The 23,367-nt window shown below is 32.4% G+C and overlaps 1 protein-coding gene across 1 annotated transcript; it reads left to right on the forward strand.

Annotated features, from left to right (window-relative positions):
- Window positions 1–15,074: 15,074 nt before the first annotated feature.
- Window positions 15,075–16,688, forward strand: LOC136772827 (piggyBac transposable element-derived protein 3-like). The gene has a single exon (XM_066725991.1). It carries the CDS (start codon window positions 15,075–15,077, stop codon window positions 16,686–16,688), a length of 1,614 nt encoding a protein of 537 aa, XP_066582088.1.
- The last annotated feature ends 6,679 nt before the right edge of the window (window positions 16,689–23,367 follow it).

Consider the following 23,367-nt stretch of genomic DNA (forward strand, 5'->3'; position numbering starts at 1 on the left):
TTGGGGTGAAGAACAAGAACGGGTAAGACGCGAAATAATAGTACATTTAACTAGTGAACCTGTTTTAGCTATTTATAATCCGGAGTTACCGATTGAAATACATACCGATGCAAGTTCGTCGGGATATGGGGCCGTGATGTTTCAAATATATTCGTCCAAGCACAAGCGTGTAGTGGAATACTTTAGTAAGGCAACTCAAGGCGCGGAATCAAAATATCATTCTTACGAATTAGAGACGTTAGCGGTAGTTAAAGCTTTACAACATTTTCGACACTATTTGGTAGGAGTAAAATTTATAGTGGTAACCGACTGTAATGCATTGAAGGCAACTCAAAAAAAAAAAAAGATTTACTTCCGAGAATAGCTCGGTGGTGGATCTATCTGCAGGATTTTAACTTTTCGTTGGAATATCGTAAAGGTACAATGTTATCACACGCCGATTATTTCAGTCGTAACCCTGCATTAGTTAATATATGCGAAATCGCAACCAAGAAACCACAGAATTGGGCACAAATAGCACAAATGGCGGATGATGAGACACAAATTTTAATACAAAGACTAGATGAAGGGAAACTCGATCCCAAACGATATGAGAAAAAAAATGATTTGTTGTATTATAAATATGTCAATAATGAAGGACAAAGTAGACTATTATGTTTTATACCTAAGGGTCATAGACTTAGTCTTCTTAGAATATTTCATGATGAACATGATCATCTGGGAGCAGACAAAACAATTGATCTGCTGTTGAAGCATTTTTGGTTTCCCGGATTAAGGAGGTTTGTCAGTAAATATGTAGCTCATTGTATCATTTGTATGATGCATAAGAAGCATCCAAGGGCTCCTTTACAACCAATTGATTCTTGGCAAAAACCAAGGGTTCCTTTTGATACTATTCATTTAGATGTGTTGGGGCCGCTGCTTGAATCTAATGGGTTTCGATATGTATTAATTGTTGTTGATGCCATGTCAAAATTCTGTTTTCTATTCTCCATGCACAAACAAGAGACAGAAGAACTTAAACGTTTGCTTATTCAGATTGTCTCCTTATTTGGGGCACCTAGACTCATAGTAGCTGATAGGGGTCGAATGCTTCAAAATACAGAATTTTTGAAATGGATTACTGAAATTGGAAGTCAGATGAATTTCATAACACCTGAGATGCACCAGTCTAATGGTCAGGTAGAGAGATATTGTCGCACGCTTCTCAATATGGTCAGGATAGAGGTTAATTGTCAAAATCAAAAGTGGTCAGAGACATTGTGGAAATTACAGTTGATTCTTAATATGACTAAGCAAAAGACAACTCAATGTTCTAAACTAAAGTTGTTAATTGGGATTGAAGTTGCTACCCCTTTGATTCGAAATTTAATACGAGACATAGCTATCAACGAAGCTAGTCAAGATCATAATAATTCACGAGAAATCGCTAGACAACATGCATTGGACTTAATTGATAAAAATCAAAAGAGACAAGATTTTTATGTAAATCAGCAAAGGAAGACGCCTCGTGAATATCAGACTGGATCATTGGTTTTTGTTTTAAAGAAAGCGCAAGTAGTGTGGAAATTGGACTCTGGTATGAGGGGTCCTTATAAAATAATCAAGGTTCTACCTAATGGTAGATACGAATTGAAATTATTGGCTGGTTCGTTGGGAAAAACTACGCAAGCAGCAGCCGAATATTTGGTACCGTGGCAGGGCGGTTGGACGCCAGAAGAATGTGCCGCTTATTTTGAGAGTAAGTTGCATATTAATTTTGTTTGAGGGATAGCTTCACGTAGTGCTTCCTCCCACAAAAGTCGAGCATTGATACAGTAAGCCTCACGTAGCGCCTCTACTGTGGAGAAAAACTTATGGAATAGTTTTCTTAGTGTGATAATGGTTTTCATTACAGTAAGCATCACGTAGAGCCTCTACTGTTAGTATGGTCATGTATCACTTTAATTTTGAAAAATATCGTTGATGTTGAAAAGTGTTATATTGAAGAGATTTAAGTGAGATTTTTTTGAGAGATTGAGAGTTGAACAATTGTGGATTGTTCAACTCCACTATTGGCTTATTTTGTTTCTTAAGGTACCGAAGAGATATTTAATCCCATGGAGACCAGCACTAGTGATGGGAAAAATGGAGTTGATCACATCCAGCGTCAGGAAGGACCGAGCTAAATCAATTGGAGTGCAAACGGGGACGTTTTCTCGTCAGGAGAGGCCGTATAAGGAGAGTTGTCTATGGAGAACAACAATAACAAGTTAGAAGAGAAGAGGGGATGATTGGGAGCAGGACTAAGGCAGTTAAGGTGAAGCGTGGTTCGAGAACAGTAACAGTGAGAAAGAGGATTTAGATATTGAAGTTTAATTTTGTAAGAGAAGTGAATAAAATTATAAATTAAAAAGAGTTAACATCAAGTGTTTTAAATTTGTGAACCTAAGATGATATTTCGGCTAAAAATATATATATATAAGCATATTTAACAGATTAGACGATTTTCTAGAAGACATACAATATATCTGAGAATTAAAATGTTATCTGTTTGATCTGAGGAATAGAGAATTAATATTAGAGTGATAACAACAAAGAATTTTTCTATCTGTTCTATTTTTCTTACTTCACGTTTCCCATAACGACTATATTTCGCTATCATGTTAATCACATTCTGAGCCGTCATAAGGAAATATTAGGATGTAGAATTTACTTATATACATTACTCATATTTGCATTTTGGTTCTGTGCATTTTTGTAATTGTATCTTTGTCTTATTTGTCATCCCTGTTTTAATAAATATTATTTACTGAAAACGTTGACAAATTCTTTTGAAATTCCACTCCTAATGTGAATATTCTTCGGTAAATGTATCAAATACTGAAACGAGTAATAACTATTTTAAATGAAAATGTATAATTTCAAATTTTAATTAGGTAACTTAAACCTATTTTTGATTATACGTATGTATAATAAGCTCCTTGTATTACTTCAGAAGCACCATTTGTTCATATTAAGATACTATTAAATTCTATACAATAAAAAATATATATAAAACAAAATGAATATGAAACGTAAGAATGACGGTGTTCAGGCACTTTAGCACTATGGTAGCGCAATGTTATAATTGGTCAATTCAATTCATTTGACCAACCATGGCACGTATTTTACATAGCACTAACTTATCGCTAAGGTGCTTGAACACCACCAATATTATTCTTTAAATATAATTCCTTCTACAACAAGAGAAGCAGTGATATTCTTTATTTTTAATATTCAATTTCATATATTTCCATTTCACAGATTTTTTAATTCTGTTAAATAAAAGATGGTTTATTGCTTCGACTACATTTGCTAGAACTATTGTTATTATGATAATCGCAAAATCGATATTCAATGTCTCCGATCGATTCTGCTCATGAAAAATTGACGATCGCGTAAATTTATCAATTGTTTTGATGAAAATCAGTACGTACACGACGAAAATCAAAGATCTTGACTTTGACAACGTGAAAGTTAAATTAATAAGCTAGCAAATCGAAGAAAGCTGTTGATTAGTTTGCTTTAATTATAACATGAGCGAAAATTTTAACATTGTTCATAAGAGGTGTCGGGAGCGATCCTTTAATAGACGGGACAATTATAAAATAAAAAAGGATAGTAGTGTCTACTTCCAAGGATTTGTATACCATGTACTTCGTAAATATAGAAATTCCAATGACGATTGTATAACGTAAGTTTTTTAATTCCGTTAAAGGGGGGAAATACAATAATCGTTTGGAAAATGCGTATTCTTTTTATAGAAAAAACTTAATTGTAGATATTTTGCACGTCTGTATGTTATTGTGTAAATAAAAAAAAATCATTTTTTTACGATTGTCAATTTTTCAGCATGATTTTATGGCAAAATCTTGTCTGCGTTGAAAGCTCATTTACACTCTTAACGAATTTTTATTCATCTGAGATGAAAGATAAATGTTAAAATTATACATGTGAAGAGAAAATTCGGTTTATAGAATTCACTTCCCCCTCATCTAATCCTTCGATCGGGATGTTTGATGTTTCATTTTGTTCAAACTTCATTTTCTTGCACAATTAGTATATTGACACAATTATAAGATTCGTCTAATACATAGAGTACTTAAGTTAGAAACGAGAAAATAAAATAATAGATTTTATTTTTTACAAATGTTCATAAATAATTAACAAATAAAATTTATATGTTAAAAATATTTTTTTAATGAACTTTATACTGTATACAAAACGTGATGACATAATCCGGCCCCTAATGGCATTTATGTAAAAAAATTACTATTTTATGCTGTTGCTTAACATGAAAAAATTGTTGGTAGGGATTCTCAGAAATAAAAATAATCACAAAGTTATTCAATTTTACTGTTTAATGCATTTGTTCTTTTACAATACATTACATTTTTTCTAATTTACAACAGATTAGCTAATTTGTGTACTAATGGAGATCGCCGGCCTCAAAGTAGTACATATCAATCTTCTTCAGATAGCACTCCTTCCTTGTCCTCGTCCCCTGTTTTTTTTATTCAGAGCCCTTGGTGCTTTTCTTGATTCCCTTATTCAACTCGTTAATCATTAAATTTTTTCTGTGTGCAATGATTTGTCCTCGTTGAAGACAATTTACCGGCAATATCTCTCTGCTATGAATATCCTATGCTAGCAGATGTGATGATTGTACTTAATTTTTGGACGAATGTGATTATGTTTGCAGATGCTAATGTCCCTCGCCTATTACATGCGAAATTAGGCTGGATCGAATGACGTACCTGATATTCCGTAAATAATGCAATTTAAAATTATTAAGGCATAAGGCAGAATGTAGTAACACAATTTTCCTCAAAATATTTTGTTGCTGCCTCTATCCATAACCACTCAATAAAGTTTTTGACGTTTTGAGTAATTAAAACTTAAACTAATAAATATTTATTAGTCATCCACCTTATCCAATGTTTTATATTAGCAAAACGATAGAGAGCTGTTCCTGTAACGGTTTAGGAGTGCAGCGGTTAAATTTATTTTCCGAATTTATTTACGTATTTACGTACATTATATTCGTCAAGTAAAATGCGCAAGTGTAGATGCACATTACATTATTAAACCGTAAAATAATGTTATTATTCACCTTCAATTTCAGTTAATTCAGATGCAAAGATCGCATGTGTTGTGGCCGCGCTAAAAGGACCAATAATAGTCAGATGGTTGTCACCAAAGAACACAATATGCACCAAGAAGATGAAAATTATTTGAAGCTTGCGAATCTTCGAGAAAATGCTTTTTAGTATTCTCAAAAGAGTTTGGTCAGTCCACGAGAAGTTTATACAGAAATGTGTGCGAAGTATGCATTACTGTATATTATAGTACATGCATGCTCTCTTTCTTTCTCTTCTTCATAAATTTCTCATTTATTTACACCTTGTAACAGATTTAAAAATATTCGACTTTTTCAATATAGGAAGGCATTTATTATTTCATTTCTACTACATTTATCTTTATTTTATCGAAGCATTTTTTTCTTACGCTTTCTATGAAGCTCGTTTATAAGGCCATATTTTTAAAGATTTGAATGTCATATAGAAGTAGGACCTGTAACAAGTAAATGTATGGCCTATAAACAAAAACAATCCTCAATATAACTTTTTTTTAAAATAAATCAGCAATAAAAATATTTTTTTTAATACTGTATAAAGTCATACTGCTATTTTTATTTTAGCTTTTCTGATGACATAAACCTTTTATCATTTGTCGAAATCAAATACAGCTTACGAAAGTGGTGTCAGCTGTCTAGACCTCCCTTGCCTACAAATATTTTACATATTGATATAAGATTAAACTCTAATGAAATTTGGAAAAATTTACTAAACTTCAATAGTAATGGCATAAACTATAAATTGGATGTTGTAAAATTTGTGGATGAACTGAACAATGAAATCGTCACAGTTGTTTTCGGAGTAAAAAAATTCTGCGAAAATGTTTTGCCAAATGCGACATGCTACTTCGTAGACGCAACCTACAAGACGATGCCAAATATAGAAGGAGCATATCAGCTTCTTACCGTTATGGCAAAACGTTTTGATAAAGTACGTTTCATTTATTTGTATTAAAAAAATTACTACTTTCAGTATCTAAACATTTTTGTTTCTTTTGATGCTATTAATTTTTTATTACATAATACTTTTTATGAAGAAGTTAAACATATTATTGTTAATATTATTTTCTAGATTATACCTTTTCCTTGGGCAATTACGTCAAACAAGACAAAAAGTTTATATATTAAAACGTTTGAGCTGATAAAACAACAAATTGCCCCAGTAATGTCATCAGTTATATTTATGAGTGACTACAAAAGTGCCTTATCTTCGGTCATCAGAGATGTATTTCCTCAATGTGCCACGAAAGGCTGCTATTTTCATTTTATTTATATAATTGAGAATATTTTAAATATTTATAATTACATAATTCTCTTAGTGATAGGCTTATTTTCATTAATTTCTCACAAAGATATTATTAAAACGAAATTTAACATATATCAATTTAATATTATGTCACATATTGATTTGTTTAAGTTTTTCAAGGAAAAGGATAATAATACATTCCTTTTATTTACAGAGCATCAAAAAGTACTTGAAGAAAAAAGGCGTTAGACGGCAAATAGCAGCATTGGAAGTAGAAGAAGCGAATATTTTGAAAACAATTATTCAAAAATTCATAAATCTCTGCTTGTTGCCACCAAATTTAATTGAAATTGGATTTCTAGAATTATGTGTATGAGTAGAAGAAAATGAATGCATTTTAGATATTTTATCTCCATTCATTTTATACTTCAGGAGGCAATGGATTATTAAAACCACTCCTGAAGTTTTCTCCGTCTACAAATCCGTACACCGAACAAATAATGCCCAGGAAAGATACCATCTCTATTTATATGAGATGATAGGTATCAAGCCTCCTGTGCACAAATTCTTTTTTAAGTATATGGATAGAATGTTGATTGTACGTGTGCTTCAATCAACGCAATATTATTATTATTCTAAATCTGTTGGATTTTCCATCGACGTCCATTCAAAAACTCAGAAACGCTGAAAAAAAATATTTGGTTCAAATTAATTTATATTCGACTAAGCGCACTGAAATAACTACTTGATATTAAATTTAAATATGTATTAATGTATTAACATTTATTCTATTGAAATATTTGTTATTTAAGTAATATATTCACTTCATAATACAAGCACTTATGTTATTGCCACTATTCGAATTTGAATATATTTGAATACAAGGACTTTTTATCTCAGTAAAGGAAGTTTGCGTTATTCCACTATTGCACTCGGCTCTTTCACGTATTGTACATACATACACCCTCTCCAGCGAAAAAACACGACACTTTATCATATATTTACTAAGTTACTTAGAAGCTGACATTTAACATTTTCTCTTACTTGGCTTGTCGTCAATGTATCTTCTTTAAACATGGTTTTCTAGTTAATAAAATAATTGACTTTAACAATTAAAAGTAGTTTGAACGAAATGTGCAAATAAAATTAATAACGACCTTTCATTGACATATAGTATATGAGAAGTAAAGGTCTCATGGTATTTGATTTTATAACACGTCTAATAATTCTACAAAAGTGCTGATTTTCCATGTCTAACAAAAATGAATACAATATATTTTTATTATAAATATAATTTCTTCCGAACTAATTATCGCTTATTAGACTTTACGTCTAATAATTCATTAGACAAACTATTATAATATTGAATAAAGAACTAGAAAAAAATTACCGAAATCCTACTATAAGCTAATCCTTACAGAAGAAAATTCTAGATAAAAATATATACATCGTTCTTTTCAGATACAATTATACAAGTGATCAAAAACTATCAGATTTATTATAACCAATTACGAAGGGGTATTAATATACAAGATAAGGGTGTCGATAAACTAACCAATTGGTTATTGAAAGCATGGAGTAATTTGGACAGATATCTCATGCTGGAAAATAACAATGTAATTTTAAAGAATAAAATTGCTGAATTTTTAGAGCAATCTATAAATGTCACACCTCAAACTTTTAGTGACATTGGCTCTGAAGAGAGAAACATCCAAAATTCAGGTTTGTTACCTCCTTCAAATCTTGTCGCCCTGGAAACCATAATATTGCCAAATTTTAAATATTAATTAACTTTTATTTTATTCATTTAGATAACGAAACAGAAGATATTGAAATCGAAGAAGAGGAACAGGATGAGCTTTCTTATTAACCTGCAAATATAAGTATTGTAGGAGAATAATAGTTCAGAAATTGAGACCTATAGTCGTTTTTATTAAACTCTTTTTATTCGTTTACGTACTTGTCTTGTGGACGTTTCGTACCGAAACTCGATCACTTTCGCCGTCGCGTATAATTCCAGATTTAATTTCCTACTACCTGGGCATCAGTAAATGGAATTAAATCTTGGTAGATAATCGCCCATGCCATTCATCAATTATATATACACTCTAATTATGATATTGCTAAGTAATTGTTATTATATGATTTAAGTTTTCATTATATACCTTTGGCAAATTTTCAATTTGGAAGCTAAAACAAGTTTGGCTTTGCTGATAGAGGAGAAAATTGTATAGTTTCTGTATAAAATGTATTAATATTTGTTGAATAAACAAGTTATCTCTCTATTAGAATTCACCAATTACTTTAATTTGTATACGAATACTATATCATTAATAAGTTAATTATAATGTGATAAGAAACGTGAATAAGAGGAAAGTAGAGGGAAAATGAGTGGGTTTAATTATGAATTTTATAACGACAAAACGCAATTTATTCGTCCAAAAGAGTACAATCAACTTTTAAAAATATATATTTAGGTAACAGTAAACCGCAAAGAGAGATGACGCGAGCTCTATTATTATTAATGTGTAGTACACTAAGAATTTCGATTTATTAAATACCAAGGTGCATGGCACTTCGCTAACTCAAACGCTAACTTTGGTCAAGAAAATGTAAACTTAAATACATTCATAAAATATCATGGTGGAAAACAAACTCCAAACGAAATACTGAAAACCTCCAATGAAATTAAAAGTATTAAGAATATTGTATTACTTAATTATTTTCCTTACCAATTATATGATTCATAATGATTTACTACATCGATTTTTAATTTCATTATTGCATGATTGCAGGTTGTTTGCCAAAAAGTTCCATCGCTTTACATATTAATCTTAGATTTAAATGTGAATTTATATCTACAGAAACAGTTCTCAAAATGGTTAAGCATTATTGGGATCTGACACGTGGGCGGAGTCAATATATATAGATATATAGAAAATTCAATATGGCGCAGAAGTGCCTAAGTGTCTAAATGTCTATTGAAATTACAGGAGGGTTATAATGATTTCGATGGAGAATATCTGTACAAACTTTTCTCCCAAATTCAAAAGTTTTAAGGTTTTCAATAATAAATTGCAATTTATTGAAAAATATCCATAAGAATCAATGTAAAACCCGGGCTTCCTCTGCTTTCATTTTTTACCGCTTGGAGCGCTTCAACTATGTCAGATCCCAATAGGCACAAGTGACTTTCCAAAACCAATAAGCACAAGACTTGGCTAACTAGATACTTGTGCTGTTAGAATAATATTTCAAGAAATCTGGCTACAAATGTAAATAATACATAGCTGTTAACAAAGACTTCTTTAGATTGGATGTTTATGTCAAATAATAGATATACAGGTTGTCCGAAATCACTTGTACACACCTATTCTTTTACAAATAAAATATTCTATAAAAGAATATTTTATGCACAAGCTGTATGGTTTCGAGGAAAACATAACACGTTTTCATTGGTTTCACCCTGAGAAGAGCGCTAAAGGAAATTTGGAGTCGACCTTGAGTTTTTTAAATACTATATCCCATACATTATTACTTGTTTCGAAGCTCACCTGAAAAGCTTATTAACACCCTATTCTTTATTTATTCATTGCATCAAGTTATTTACAAGATATTCCAATGTGAAGCTGCATATACATAGTTGTGGGTATGACTGAAATAGTGTACATGAACGCTACGTATATAGGCACATGGTCAATCGCACTTGCACGTACCTTCATATCAACGTTGCTCGTAAATAACTAAATGAAATAAAAAAATACAAGACAGTTAGGGAAAGCTGTTGATAGAAGCTACAAGAATTATATCAGAAAATACGGCGTCTCGTTCGAAAAAGTTCAAGGCTACCTTCCTATTTCCTTCAACATGCCTGTCAATGTCAAATCAATGGCATAATCTTGTTTTATCCTCAGAACCGTACAACTATGGCCTAAAATACATTTTTTATAAAATGCATAGCTCTGAAAAGAAAAGTTAGGAGTGTAGGGTAGATTCAGAAGCCCCTTTATACAAATTTTGGTCATCAGCAACAGCCATTTCAGGAAATTTTCACAATGATAGCAAATAGTAATTTGCATTGCTGCATTATGGTAAACTGTCGTTATTTCCAAAATGTATTGAAGGTCTTGTGAAAAATGTTGGTCCATTTAATCATTGCAAGAATTGTAATCCTAAAACATGTTGTTTCATACTTGAAGGTCTTGTAATTATATTTTTCTTTCAGCATGAAAATGATGAAACCTAACACATAATAGGAAGAATTAAAGGAAAGATTAGACAAAATTTATTTATAATCTATGAGGTATCATGTTAAGATAAATTAGTACCTGCTATTTAACAAATATGCCCACCATGCAAAGTCTCACAAGAATTATATTGAAATCACTCTTCTAAAAAGGTTTACAGTCGATCCTCCTAAATTGTAGTGGTCATTCTCTAATCAGATTGCGCATAATAAAAACCAGACAATTGGAGAAATGTTGCATCACCATATCTAACAAAAATAATGAATGATGTAACAGATTTTGTCAATCAGTAAAATTAAATGGTTACTCTTCTTACCAAAGGGATATAATACATTTATGAAAAATTTCTATTTTCCAAACTTTGTCAGGTGGTCCTATCCATTTTTTTTTTAACAAAATAGTTTTCATATTCTGCTTGAACCTTTTGCAGTCTCCAGAGATCATTTGGACGGTATTCCTAAGTTGTCCTTGTTTGATCGAACCTTGAAAAAATAAATAATATCGTATCCATAGAGAGGATATATGTTTGCTAAAGCTTCCTGTAAAAATTATGTGCCATAAGTAGCTACAACTAATTTATATTATTCCTCTGCGTATTTTATCAAAGATTAAACATATACTCACTACAGGAATCACACGAGTAATAGCTTCTCCACCAATTACTATACCTCTTAGAAATATGACTTCTTTTTTTAATTTTTACTCCACGATGGATGTTATAGCAACAAATGGTCTTACACAACGATATGTTATCCTGGGTAATAATTATTGATCCTAATATTATGTAATCAATATGTTCTCCATTTCCTGGTCTATCCAAAGGCTACTCGGTTCAATCTAAGTATTCTTCTTCTGCTTCGGCTGAAGTATTTCCTCTTACGTTGCTAAATTAATTCTTCCAATATATCATAATTTCATCCTCTATAATATTAATTCTCCCTGTCTCATCTGTAAAAAGTTAAAAATATACACAAAGTAATTTATTCATTTTAAATTATTCATTTAATATATACTTATCTGACAATCGACACAATGGAATCTACTATGCATAACCTTTCACAATATTTATTCACGTTTGACAGTTCACATTTCAACGTTGCCAGCTACTCGATTTTAGGCTATGAGACGATTCGGTCGATAATCTGTAATACCGACTTTTGACCAGTCTAAATTTAGCGTTTTTAGGTCAAAGTATCATTAGGTCAATTTATGGTGGTAAAGAAGATTGCCTAATGATAAATTCACTTAATGAGATGAAATCGTAAGTAGAAAATCCTTTTAAATTGAGAAGTTGAACATTGTATGTTTTTAAAAATTTCAGATTGTTCCCGTTTTCTTTCCGCCGAGACTCGATGGTCTGCATTACGTAGAATTATTAAGAGAGGAGTTGGCAGAGTTGCCAAGTGTAGTACTTTCGGTACTACCGTAGTACATACCAAAAAGCGACATATCCTATAGCGTAGTACTATTTTAGGTACTACGGTATAGTCGCTGCTGAATGGCTAAAATTGTCCAATTTCAAACTGATTTTATGGGAAAGTGGAGTGTCGTAGTCGCTTCCGGTTGGATTTTTTTGCTATTTCAGGTATAATTGTCAGTAATAATAATAAAAATACCCTCTGATTGCATTGGAATTGAAAGATTCTTGCAATTGAGTTTTACACTATGAGAATCAAAAATCTGACTTTAAGCACATTTTGAGATGCAAATAACTCAATTTTTCTTGCTTCTCGGCTCCTTTTCGGCCATAATCTGGTGTAAAATGTCCGAATGAACAAATAGATGCCATAAATGATCATCAAATCATGTTGGAACCAAAATTTGACTTTCATAGCTATGTTGCAAAATCAAGCCTAGAAATGGCTAAAATTTTGTCCATTTTCAAACAGATTTTATGGGAAAGTGGAGTGTCGTAGCCGCTTCCGGTTGGATTTTTTTGCTATTACAAGTATAATTGTCAATAATAATAATAAAAATACCCTTTGAAAGCTCTGAAATGGTAAGTTTATTGAAATTGAATTTTACCCTATGAGAATCAAAAATCTCACTTTAAGCACATATTGAGAGGCTAATAACTCAATATTTCTTGCATCTCGGCTCTTCTTTCGGCCATAATCTGGTGTAAAATGTCCGAATGAACAAATAGATGCTATTAATCATCATCAAATCATGTCCGACTCTAATTCTAGTTTCCCAAGCTGTGCTGCATTATAGTGTTCTTGAATGGCTGAAATGTAGGTCTTCAAATCATCATATCTAAATTAACGGTCTCTACGAGGTGGCTCCTTCTGTGAAGTAGAATAGGGGTAAGAGTTTATGAAATAAATAGAGGTGTGAAATACATTTTATTGTTTTTTATTCAATTGTAGTATATAAAATAACCCGCAGGACGGGAATTGCTGCGCTGTCTCGGATATTCTTCCCTGACCCGGCTATGATAGTAGCGCCTACTATTTCCCCTAGTAGAAGCTCGAGCTGTAACAGAAAAAAGGAAAATATTCTTAGATTAGATACCATTGTAATAAATAATCTAATGCTTTATATAACTAATAGGAAAGGAAAGGTTCTGTAAATGGAAAAGATGAAATGCCTAACTACATTTAAGATTCTTCATGCTTACGTATACCGGGTGTAACGAAACGACCGCATTTTCTCGTAACTGGAGGTTCGGGGCGACAAACTGAGTGCACGTGTAAAATTTCGTTCGAATCATTCAAGAGGTTTAAAAGTTATTTACATTTAAAAATCACCCTTTTTCGGACCTTTTCGAACGACTTTGATTGCACAATGGAAAGTGAAGAAAGTGAAAAAACAATTGATGAACACCCCAATTAGAATGTAAAAGTTATCGATCGCACGCGATAATACTTTTGCTATTTATTCCATTAATCTGGCTATCAGATTAATGGAATAAATAGCAAAATCCTTTTCTTTACATTTCCAATTCAATTTAGTACAATTATCATTGACTGAATTTATGGAAAGAGCGAGAAGACGCAATGAAAAGGAAAGTATCAGAAACTAAGATGTCGCGCGAACGCACTGATAATTTAATAGGAAACGCATGAGGGCATTCTCTTTCTACTAACGAAGCTAAAGAGAATGATTCAAAATCAATATATTGATGATAGATAAAACTAAACTTACCCATTTAATGTTCTCCAAGTTCTTTTACATTAAAGTTTTTAAGAAAGCTTTAAACTGGCTCCTCGATGATTTCCAGAAAGCACACTATCACTGATTTTGCATTTAAAAACTCGCGAATTTAAGCAAATTAGGTATTAACCTACGTTTCTTCAAAACACCGGTTAATTTGACACTTTTGAACTGTTTGAAGTATGCTGAAGAGAAAGAGAGAGAGAGAGACAAAGAGAGGAGAAATAATAAATAATTCGTTTCGACTACTCTTAATCAGCATAATTCAAAGAGTTCAAAAGTGTCAAATTAACCAGTGTTTTGAAGAAACGTAGGTTAATACCTAATTTGTTTAAATTCACGAGTGCTTAACCCATTAACCCATTAACGCCCAAAACGGCAAGAATCAAAGGTTTATTTTGCGATCAGATTTAAAGTGCTAAATCTTGTTGCACATATCGCAAAATACCTTTACTTATGTTTTCGAGGTCGCTCTACAAGATGGTATAATTTAAATTATGATTTGGTTGCGTGAAAAAAAGATATAGTGACTTTTTCCTCAAAAAGTGCTAAAAATTTTGCGACAAAAATTTTAAAAGTTAAATTTTCTACTAAAATTTGATGTTCCTCTTCATTAAAAATGGGCACAAGCTGGCACAAACATTCCAAAGTTTCAAAATATCGTCCGTAGGAAATGAAAAATTCTTGATGGTCGAAGCAAAATGGCGGCAAACACGATTTTTTGTTACAAAATTTCACAAGCTTTTTTCTCATCAATTACGAACTTTATTGAAAATTTCCCAACGATAAAAATGTCTTATAATTAATTGAAGAATATTCTAAAATTTTTTTAAATTTTTTATAAACAATTTTTTAAATTTCAGTCTCGTAATATTAGGAAAAATAAAAAATTGTTTATAAAAAATTTGAAAAAAATTTAGAATATTCTTCAGTTAATTATAAGACATTTTTATCCTTGGGAAATTTTCAATAAAGTTAATAGTTTTTTAGAAAAAATGAATTTCATATTAATAAGGTGAACAGACTTCTCTTATAAGAGCTGCACAATACTTAAAGCTTTAAAAAGATTCACTGACGGTATGCAAAAATTTTTGCGCTTACTTTTTTTGATTGAAGTGAAATCTATCATCAACGGTCTACTACAAGTTTTTCTTCATTCTTTATTATATTTTTTTTTTATATCAATTATTTTTCTTACATCACATGTACCGTTTTATATAGTCTTTATCTAAAGTTTTTATATTCTTAAATATTTGATAATTGAAAAATGTCGAAGAGAAAACGACAAGTTCGAATGTCAGAAATTGAATCTGATGATGATAGTTCACATGAAGAATCTAGTCAAATAATTTTGATTCCCGATCCTAATTATTCTGGCGATAATGATTCTGGTTCAGACGATGAAAATTATAATGATTTTCCTTGTACGTCATATAAAAAAGTATACCAGGGTTATTCTGCAAATTTAACTAAATTAGAAGCAGAACATGAGTATAACTGGGTTGACGGTGAAAAAAATTGTAAAGATCAAATTGAAAATGAGACACTGTTATCTGACAGCCAGAAAAAAATGATTGTGCAAAGTACACCAGTTCAATTATTCGAATCCTTTTTTTCTGATGAAATCAAAAATTATATTAGTGCAGCAACAAAGGAAAATAATTTTGAACTTTCTCGATCTGATTTAGATATATTTATAGGAATTTTAATTTTTTCATGCTTTAACAAAAGAAAATCACAACGCGACGTTTGGTCAACTGATCCCTTTTTGTCTGCTAACGTCGTTTCGTCAGTAATGTCTCGTAATCGATTCGAAAGTATAAAAGCTCATATAAAATATTCTAAAGCATCAGACAATAATCCAAATGATAAAGGATGGCGAGTACGTTCTTTGATAAACTTATTCCAAAAAAACATTCTTCAATTTGGATATTTCCAAACTGCAATGTCAATTGATGAAATGATGATAAAATCATATGCCAAAACGAGCTTGAAACAATTTATTAGAGGAAAACCAATAAGATTTGGATTAAAAATGTGGGGACTGTGTACTAGTAATGGTTATCTCTTAGGTTGGGATTTGTACCGTGGTAAGAATCAAATAGAAACGAATGTGCTGATGAAATGTGCATTAGGTAGCAGAGTAGTAATGAATTTACTAAAAGATTTTCTTCATAATATAACTCCTCGAAAGATAAATCTTTACCATGTCTATTTTGATAATTATTTCACAAATTTTGATTTGATTTTACACTTACGAAATATAGGATTACGAGCCACAGGTACTATTAGGAATGATAGAGTTAAAATTAAAAACGAAATATGTAAGAAGGCAGAGAGAGGAACATTTGCTGTTAAAAATGACAAAAATAGTCAAATAAATTACATCACTGTAATGGATTCAAAGCCGGTGTCCATAGCATCTACGGCGGCAGGTGTAAATCCAACTCTTCCAATAAAGCGTTATAGTTCTAAAGAACATGAAAAGAAAGAAATCCAATTTCCACACGCTTTTCATATTTATAACAAATATATGGGAGGAGTTGATACTCATGATGCTCACTGTAACAATTTATTGCCCAGCATCAGAAATAAAAAATGGACATGGGTAGTTTTTACACGTTTGATTCAGGCATCTATTACGAACTCGGTTGTTATATATAATACTGCTAGTACCGGGAATAAAAAGTCTACAAAACAGTTTGCGTTAGATATTGCTAAGCATTATTTAGCAAATCGAGAAAAAGAAATTACACAAACTCATGTATCCAAACGTGTAGAAAAGCAGAGCAAATGCTCATCATGTCCCATAAAAACATACAAATTCTGTAAAGGATGCAACGCATATGTTTGCAAAACATGCTTTCCTAACAAACATTAAGAAAGAGTATTGAAAATAGGAAAAATGTGGGTATAAGATAAGTAACCTACTAAATATCAATGACTTGTGACCCTAAAAAATGCTAAAATATTCCAATTTCAGCTTGTAAACGAGATTAATATTTTTTTCTAAAAAACTATTAACTTTATTGAAAATTTCCCAAGGATAAAAATGTCTTATAATTAATTGAAGAATATTCTAAATTTTTTTCAAATTTTTTATAAACAATTTTTTATTTTTCCTAATATTACGAGACTGAAATTTAAAAAATTGTTTATAAAAAATTTGAAAAAAATTTAGAATATTCTTCAATTAATTATAAGACATTTTTATCCTTGGGAAATTTTCAATAAAGTTCGTAATTGATGAGAAAAAAGCTTGTGAAATTTTGTAACAAAAAATCGTGTTTACCGCCATTTTGCTTCAACCATCAAGAATTTTTCATTTCTTACGGACGATATTTTGAAACTTTGGAATGTTTGTGCCAACTTGTGCCCATTTTTAATGAAGAGGAACATCAAATTTTAGTAGAAAATTTAACTTTTAAAATTTTTGTCGCAAAATTTTTAGCACTTTTTGAGGAAAAAGTCACTATATCTTTTTTTCACGCAACCAAATCATAATTTAAATTATACCATCTTGTAGAGCGACCTCGAAAACATAAGTAAAGATATTTTGCGATATGTGCAACAAGATTTAGCACTTTAAATCTGATCGCAAAGTAAACCTTTGATTCTTGCCGTTTTGGGCGTTAATGGGTTAAATGCAAAAACAGTGATAGTGTGCTTTCTGGAAATCATTGAAGAGCCAGTTTGAAGCTTTTTCGAAAACTTCGATGTAAAAGAACTTGGAGAACATTAAATGGGTAAGTTTAGTTTTCTCTATCATCAATGTATTGATTTTGAATCATTCTCTTTAGCTTCGTTAGTAGAAAGAGAATGCCCTCATGCGTTTCTTATTAAATTATCAGTGCGTTCGCGCGACATCTTAGTTTTTAATACTTTCCTTTTCATTGCGTCTTTTCGCTTTTTCCATAAATTCAGTCAATGATAACTGTACTGAATTGAATTGGAAATGTAATGAAAAGGATTTTGCTATTTTTAAAATTGATCTAATAGCCAAATTAATAGAATAAATAGCAAAAGTATTATCGCGCGCGATCGATAATTTTTACATTCTATTGGGGTGTTCATCAATTATTTTTTCACTTTCTCCACTTTCCATTGTGCAGTCAAAGTCGTTCGAAAAGGACTAAAAAAGGGTGATTTTAAAATGTAAATAACTTTTAAACCCCTTGAATGATTCGAGCAAAATTTTACACGTGCATTTGGATGGTCACCCCGAACCTCCAGTTACGAGAAAAGGCGGTCGTTTCGTTACACCCTGTATAGCCGGGTCTCGCCGCCTGAGTGGCAGGCAAGAACCCTTTCACTGCCACTTGTTGTTGCTGCTGTTGCTGCGGCTGCTGCGGTTGCAGTTGCTGCTGCTGCTGCAGCCGCTCCTGAATTAGGTGGAGGAGAACCCCCTTCTCCTCCACCCGCTCCAGGATGGTACGCAGGAGATCCTTCGTAGTTTCTGTAACAGATAATCATTAACAAAATTTATTATTTGCAACATAGACTTTTCTAAAAAGTTCGTTTTCACTCACCATTCCTATTGGGCATAGGTTCGGCCATGATTCTGTAACAAACAAAAAGAATTGAAATTATTGTATGAAGGAAAAAGTTTTTGTATTCGATAATGAGACAATCACAATTAAGAATGTAGAGTGAGAAAAATGTCAAAAATTTATTTAATACTGTTGAAAGTACTTACATTATCCTTCCTCTGCTGCTGTCAACGATGTCAATTCTTCGGGATTTAAGATACGAGTGAGGTACCAACGAAGTTCGTCTTCACCAAATCACCACAATACTTTTCAAATTAAATGTACAAGGTGTCCTATTGGTTTTCTAACACAATTGTTACATGAGAACCTATTATTGTTGGAGATATTATTTCACATGATTAGTTGCTTTATTCTATTTGCCATCTTTATTATTTACTGTATACCCTGTGTATTATATACAAGTTCTTCTACATTACAGTAACCGTAACTTTTAAATCGAGAAGGAACCGATTTGGAATTCTTCTTAACGCGATATAAATTAAATTTCTAATTTCCGATACTGAAATGAATTAAATATTACTTACATTTTATAATATTTTAATTATTTCATGAAAATCTTTACGAAAAAAATGACTACTGCAGTGGGATTCGAACACACGTCCTACGGTACAGAGGTCTGACGCCTTACCCACTACACCACAAGGCTCCATTGGATAGTTAGAACTTTATCGTCTATATAATCTAAGGGATAATGCGTAAATATTTTATATGCTTTAATAAAATATTATTTGACAGTTAGGCTAAAAGAATTTGTTATTAATTGAATTATTTATTAATTCAATTTATTACTAATAGCTTGTTGGCTATTTATATCGGAAATTTTTAATTTTCTGGGGAAGTCGTGTAGTGGGTGAGTAGATAGCGCATAAGAATGCTGATCCTGTTGTCACAGGTTCGATTCCCAGTGAAACTATCAGTTTTTTTTAATGTCAACTAATTAATTATCCGTCAGGTCATCAACCCTACATTACAAATAGTTTAACCTTACCCCATTTCTGCCTTTATTTGTACACAATTTAATAAATGTATAAAAGTAGATGAAGCCGTTGTATCTTGGACATTTGCCTTAAAGCTATTAATTTGTCAAGTTCGGATTAATTGACAGTTTCGTGATATAAAGTGATTAAAGTGATAGGAAGAGTGGAAAATGTCTTCCAGTGAAAATAGCCCGGTATCTAAAAAGACTAGAATGTCTTCCAATCCGCAAAAGAGAAAAAGCAGCCACAAAAAGAAATTTCAATATCATTAGTATGATTTGAATCCATCTTGGATAAAGTGGGCAAAGCCGATACCTGATGACAGTAGTAAGTTTCACTGTTTAATTTGCGATAAAGTTTTAAATTGCGGTTATTCGGAAATTCAGAAACATGAGTCCTCCATCATTCACGGTTCAATTTTCAAATCGGCATATTCCGCAAGGCTCCAGTAGCTCATCTAATTCCGCAGAATTTTCGACGGAAAAAGAATTTGATTTCCTTGAACGCGTTAAAATAGCGGAAATAAGATTGTCAACGTTTTTTGTAGAACATAATATCCCGTATATAGCAAGTTCCGCAATGTTTAATATGTTTAAACATATACGCAAGGAACCAGAAGTTCTACAAGCCATAACATTAGGACGTGTAAAATTATCAAAAATTATAACTAATGTGGTTTGTCGCGAAGAAACACAAAGTCTCACGGAAACGTTACAAAATACAAAATTCTCGGTATTTGTTGATGAGACTTCGGATTTAACGAATGAAAAATAGTTTTCACTAATGGTTCGGTATATTGAACCTGCGTCATTGCAAATTCAAACACGTCTATTGCAATTAATAAATCTTGACGCAAGAGATTGTTCGGCCGAAAAGTTATTTTCCGCGTTTAATAATGAAATGGTAAAAAAACAAATACCATTAAGCCAATTATTAGCAATAGCCTGTGACAATGCATCTGTTATGATCGGTAGAAATTCGTCTTTTCGAACGAAAATATTAGAAAAGAATGCAAATATAATAACGTTTCCATGCATATGTCATTTATCGTCACTCGTTGCTTCCGCTGCTTGTAAAGAGCTACCTTCATTCCCGGAAGAATTTGTGAAGAAAATTGTTAATTTCGTGAGCGGAAGCCCTAAACGGACGGCAATATTTCGGGAATTTCAAAGGTGTTTTGCAGGAAAAATAACAAATTTGTTGAAGCATGCCGAAACTCGATGGCTTACTCGCTATAAATGTATTGATCGTGTATTAGAATATTGGGATGTTCTAAATAACTTTCTATTATAACAATCCTCAGAAAATAATATGCAAGCCTATGAATTGCACCAATGTATGCAGAACGCTGAAACTAAAGCGTATTTTCATTTTCTGCATTTTATTTTAAATAAGTTCAATACTTTTAATGCCGAGTTTCAAGCACGCGAATCAAAATTGTATTTATTGCAGCCAAAATCGGTTGAAATTTTAATTATTATTTTAAGAAATTTCATGAAACCTGCATTATTGAAGTTTTGCATAGCTCAAGCAAATTTCTGTGATATTAATTTTTCCAAGGATATTAATATTATTCCGTTGGAAGATATAAACGTAGGATATGATTGTGAAGAATATCTGCAAGACCAACAGAGTAAAGAAACGTTAACGCAAATGCAAGGTAGTATGGTTTTACGCAGAAAGGTATTATCACAGAAAGGGATTATCACCGAAAAATGCTATGTTCAGGCGGTAATATGGTAACGATATTTTACCGACAGTTACCGTTGACCCATGGTTAAAATAGATTATTTCAGCGAAAGTAGGAGTAAGTAGATACAGGATGTATCAGTAACATTATATAGCTGGACAATATATCTTTTACAGTTAGAGATACGTTGAAACGTTCTAGCACAATTTTAATGAGTAAATCTGATGCATGTCGTGGGAAGAATTCTTTGTTTTTAACTTTATGGTTTATAAATTTTGAAAGTCATTGATATTTGCTTCAAGGCAATCGACTAGAGCTTTTATTATGTATTCTTTTCCCTATTTTTGATAGTTTTTCAGCAAAATATTTAATAAAGAACCATTCTTATCAAGAGCACATAATATTTTTAAATCTGAAATTGATTATTGTACTCTAGATAGCTCGAGTTACGCCACAAAAATATGCAATAATCTATGTAACCAAGTAATATCTTTATGCAGTCAATTTTCGGTCAAAATGCATGAGAACGGTGAAAAACGTAATGACAGTCTAATGACTCTAATGTCAGAGATTGGGCGTGTTCGGGCCGGTACTCCGCTTTGGAAGCGGTTAGCTATGCTTGACATTTTCCCTCTGGACATAAGCGCTTAGTTTCGAGCGGTGAGGATTAAGAAAAGCGCTTTTTTTTAGTATGGTTTTACGCGCTAATTTCGTTATTTTTACTGCATCTTTTGGGCGCGTTCCGTTATTTACTGTGAGTACTAGTAATCTATAGTTTGTGTGACATTAAATATAGCTTTTCAGTACTCGCAGTCAATAGCGGAACGGGGCCTTTATATCAACTAGACAAATATAACCTGGAAAACACTTGTATCTTTTTCGAAATCAGATTTTGATTTATCATCATATTTGTTACAGAAAGTGTACAAAAATGAGTGAATATTTGGATATATGGTATAAATTAAATGGACAGTTAATTTGTGTTAGGGAGACAGAAGAGGCCCACAAGGTTTTACAAGCTGGTAAGAATGTTAAGTAAAGCAAATATTTTCTAAATGGTGTAATATATATGTATTGCTACACTACAAAAATTTTGGCTGACCCTAAGATATTCGTAAGCTGTAACTAAATCAAGATCTGGAACGTAAGTTGGGCGCCAGGTTCCCGAAAGAACCACTGTACTGTAGTGACTGCAAAATACTGTATTCGTCAAACTAAAATGCCAACTAGCTCAGTGAATATAAGAGTAGGATTGCGGAAGCGGAGAGTGGGTGAGTTCCTGAAACGTGAAATGCAAAAGGATTTGGCAGTTCGGGTCAAATCACTACATACTATATTCGATAATAAAGTGTCTATATTTCCAAAAAGACATTGCTGTATTTGTCAGACTTCATAGCGCATAGATCGTTATTCGTATTCTACAAAACTATAACTCGAAATGGCGTAGAAAACGGTTTTCCGGAGTGCTCGGGATCAATCCAACGAATTTCTTCACTAAACAACTAACTAATCAAATAAAGGCCTACCCAAGGCAGGTGTTTCTCCTGCGACCTTTTAACTAAACGAAACTATACTCTTGCGAAGAGAACCGAACGGAGTAGCTCTTTCTGGGAGAATTCACCTCCGGGGTTCCTTCTGACGAGAAAACGAACTGTATTACCACGAGGTGATCGAACGAGGTAGCTCCTATCGGGGAGAATTCGACCTCGGGATGCACCCCTGGTTAAACGCGACGAACTGTACGAAACGTAACTGAAATTCGAAACTGAACGAATATCCCGGTCACTCTTTATACCCGAATTCGACCCATCAACTATACTGTAAGCGCATAACCAATTTCTCGGAAAATACAATACTTTAATACGACATTATATACACGGTAATCGATAAAAGGACTTAACGTAAGTTATAGATAAAAATTATGTACATTTCATATCCGAAAACCCAAAGACGACTGTGTCCTTGAATTACTAGCGAATCTCAAAGTTTCTCGATATTAGACTATTGTTCCAATTTCTCATTTATGTACCTAATTCTCCAATCCACGCACTTTGGGAGTATGTTTAACTCGTAATTCGTGGTTTTTGACGATTTCACGGCTATTAAGCGCGTTTTCCGAAGTTTACTCGTGATATAAGGATTTCTAGGAGCTGGGACTCCCGCTAACCTTTTCCGTTGGAGCTGGAGAACGACGGCTGAGCAGAATAAAGCAGAGCAGAGCAGATCGGAGCAGAGCAGATCGGAGCAGAGCAGATCAGAGCAGAGCAGATCGGAGCAGAGCAGAGCAGAGCAGGGTAGAGCAGAGCAGAGCAGGACGGAGCAGAGATGAGCAGAACAGCGCAG

Source organism: Prorops nasuta, unplaced genomic scaffold, assembly GCF_024137725.1.
Source record: "Prorops nasuta isolate Cenicafe-Biocafe unplaced genomic scaffold, Cenicafe_Pnas_1.2 PNAS00001, whole genome shotgun sequence".
Taxonomy (NCBI): Eukaryota; Metazoa; Arthropoda; class Insecta; order Hymenoptera; family Bethylidae; genus Prorops; species Prorops nasuta.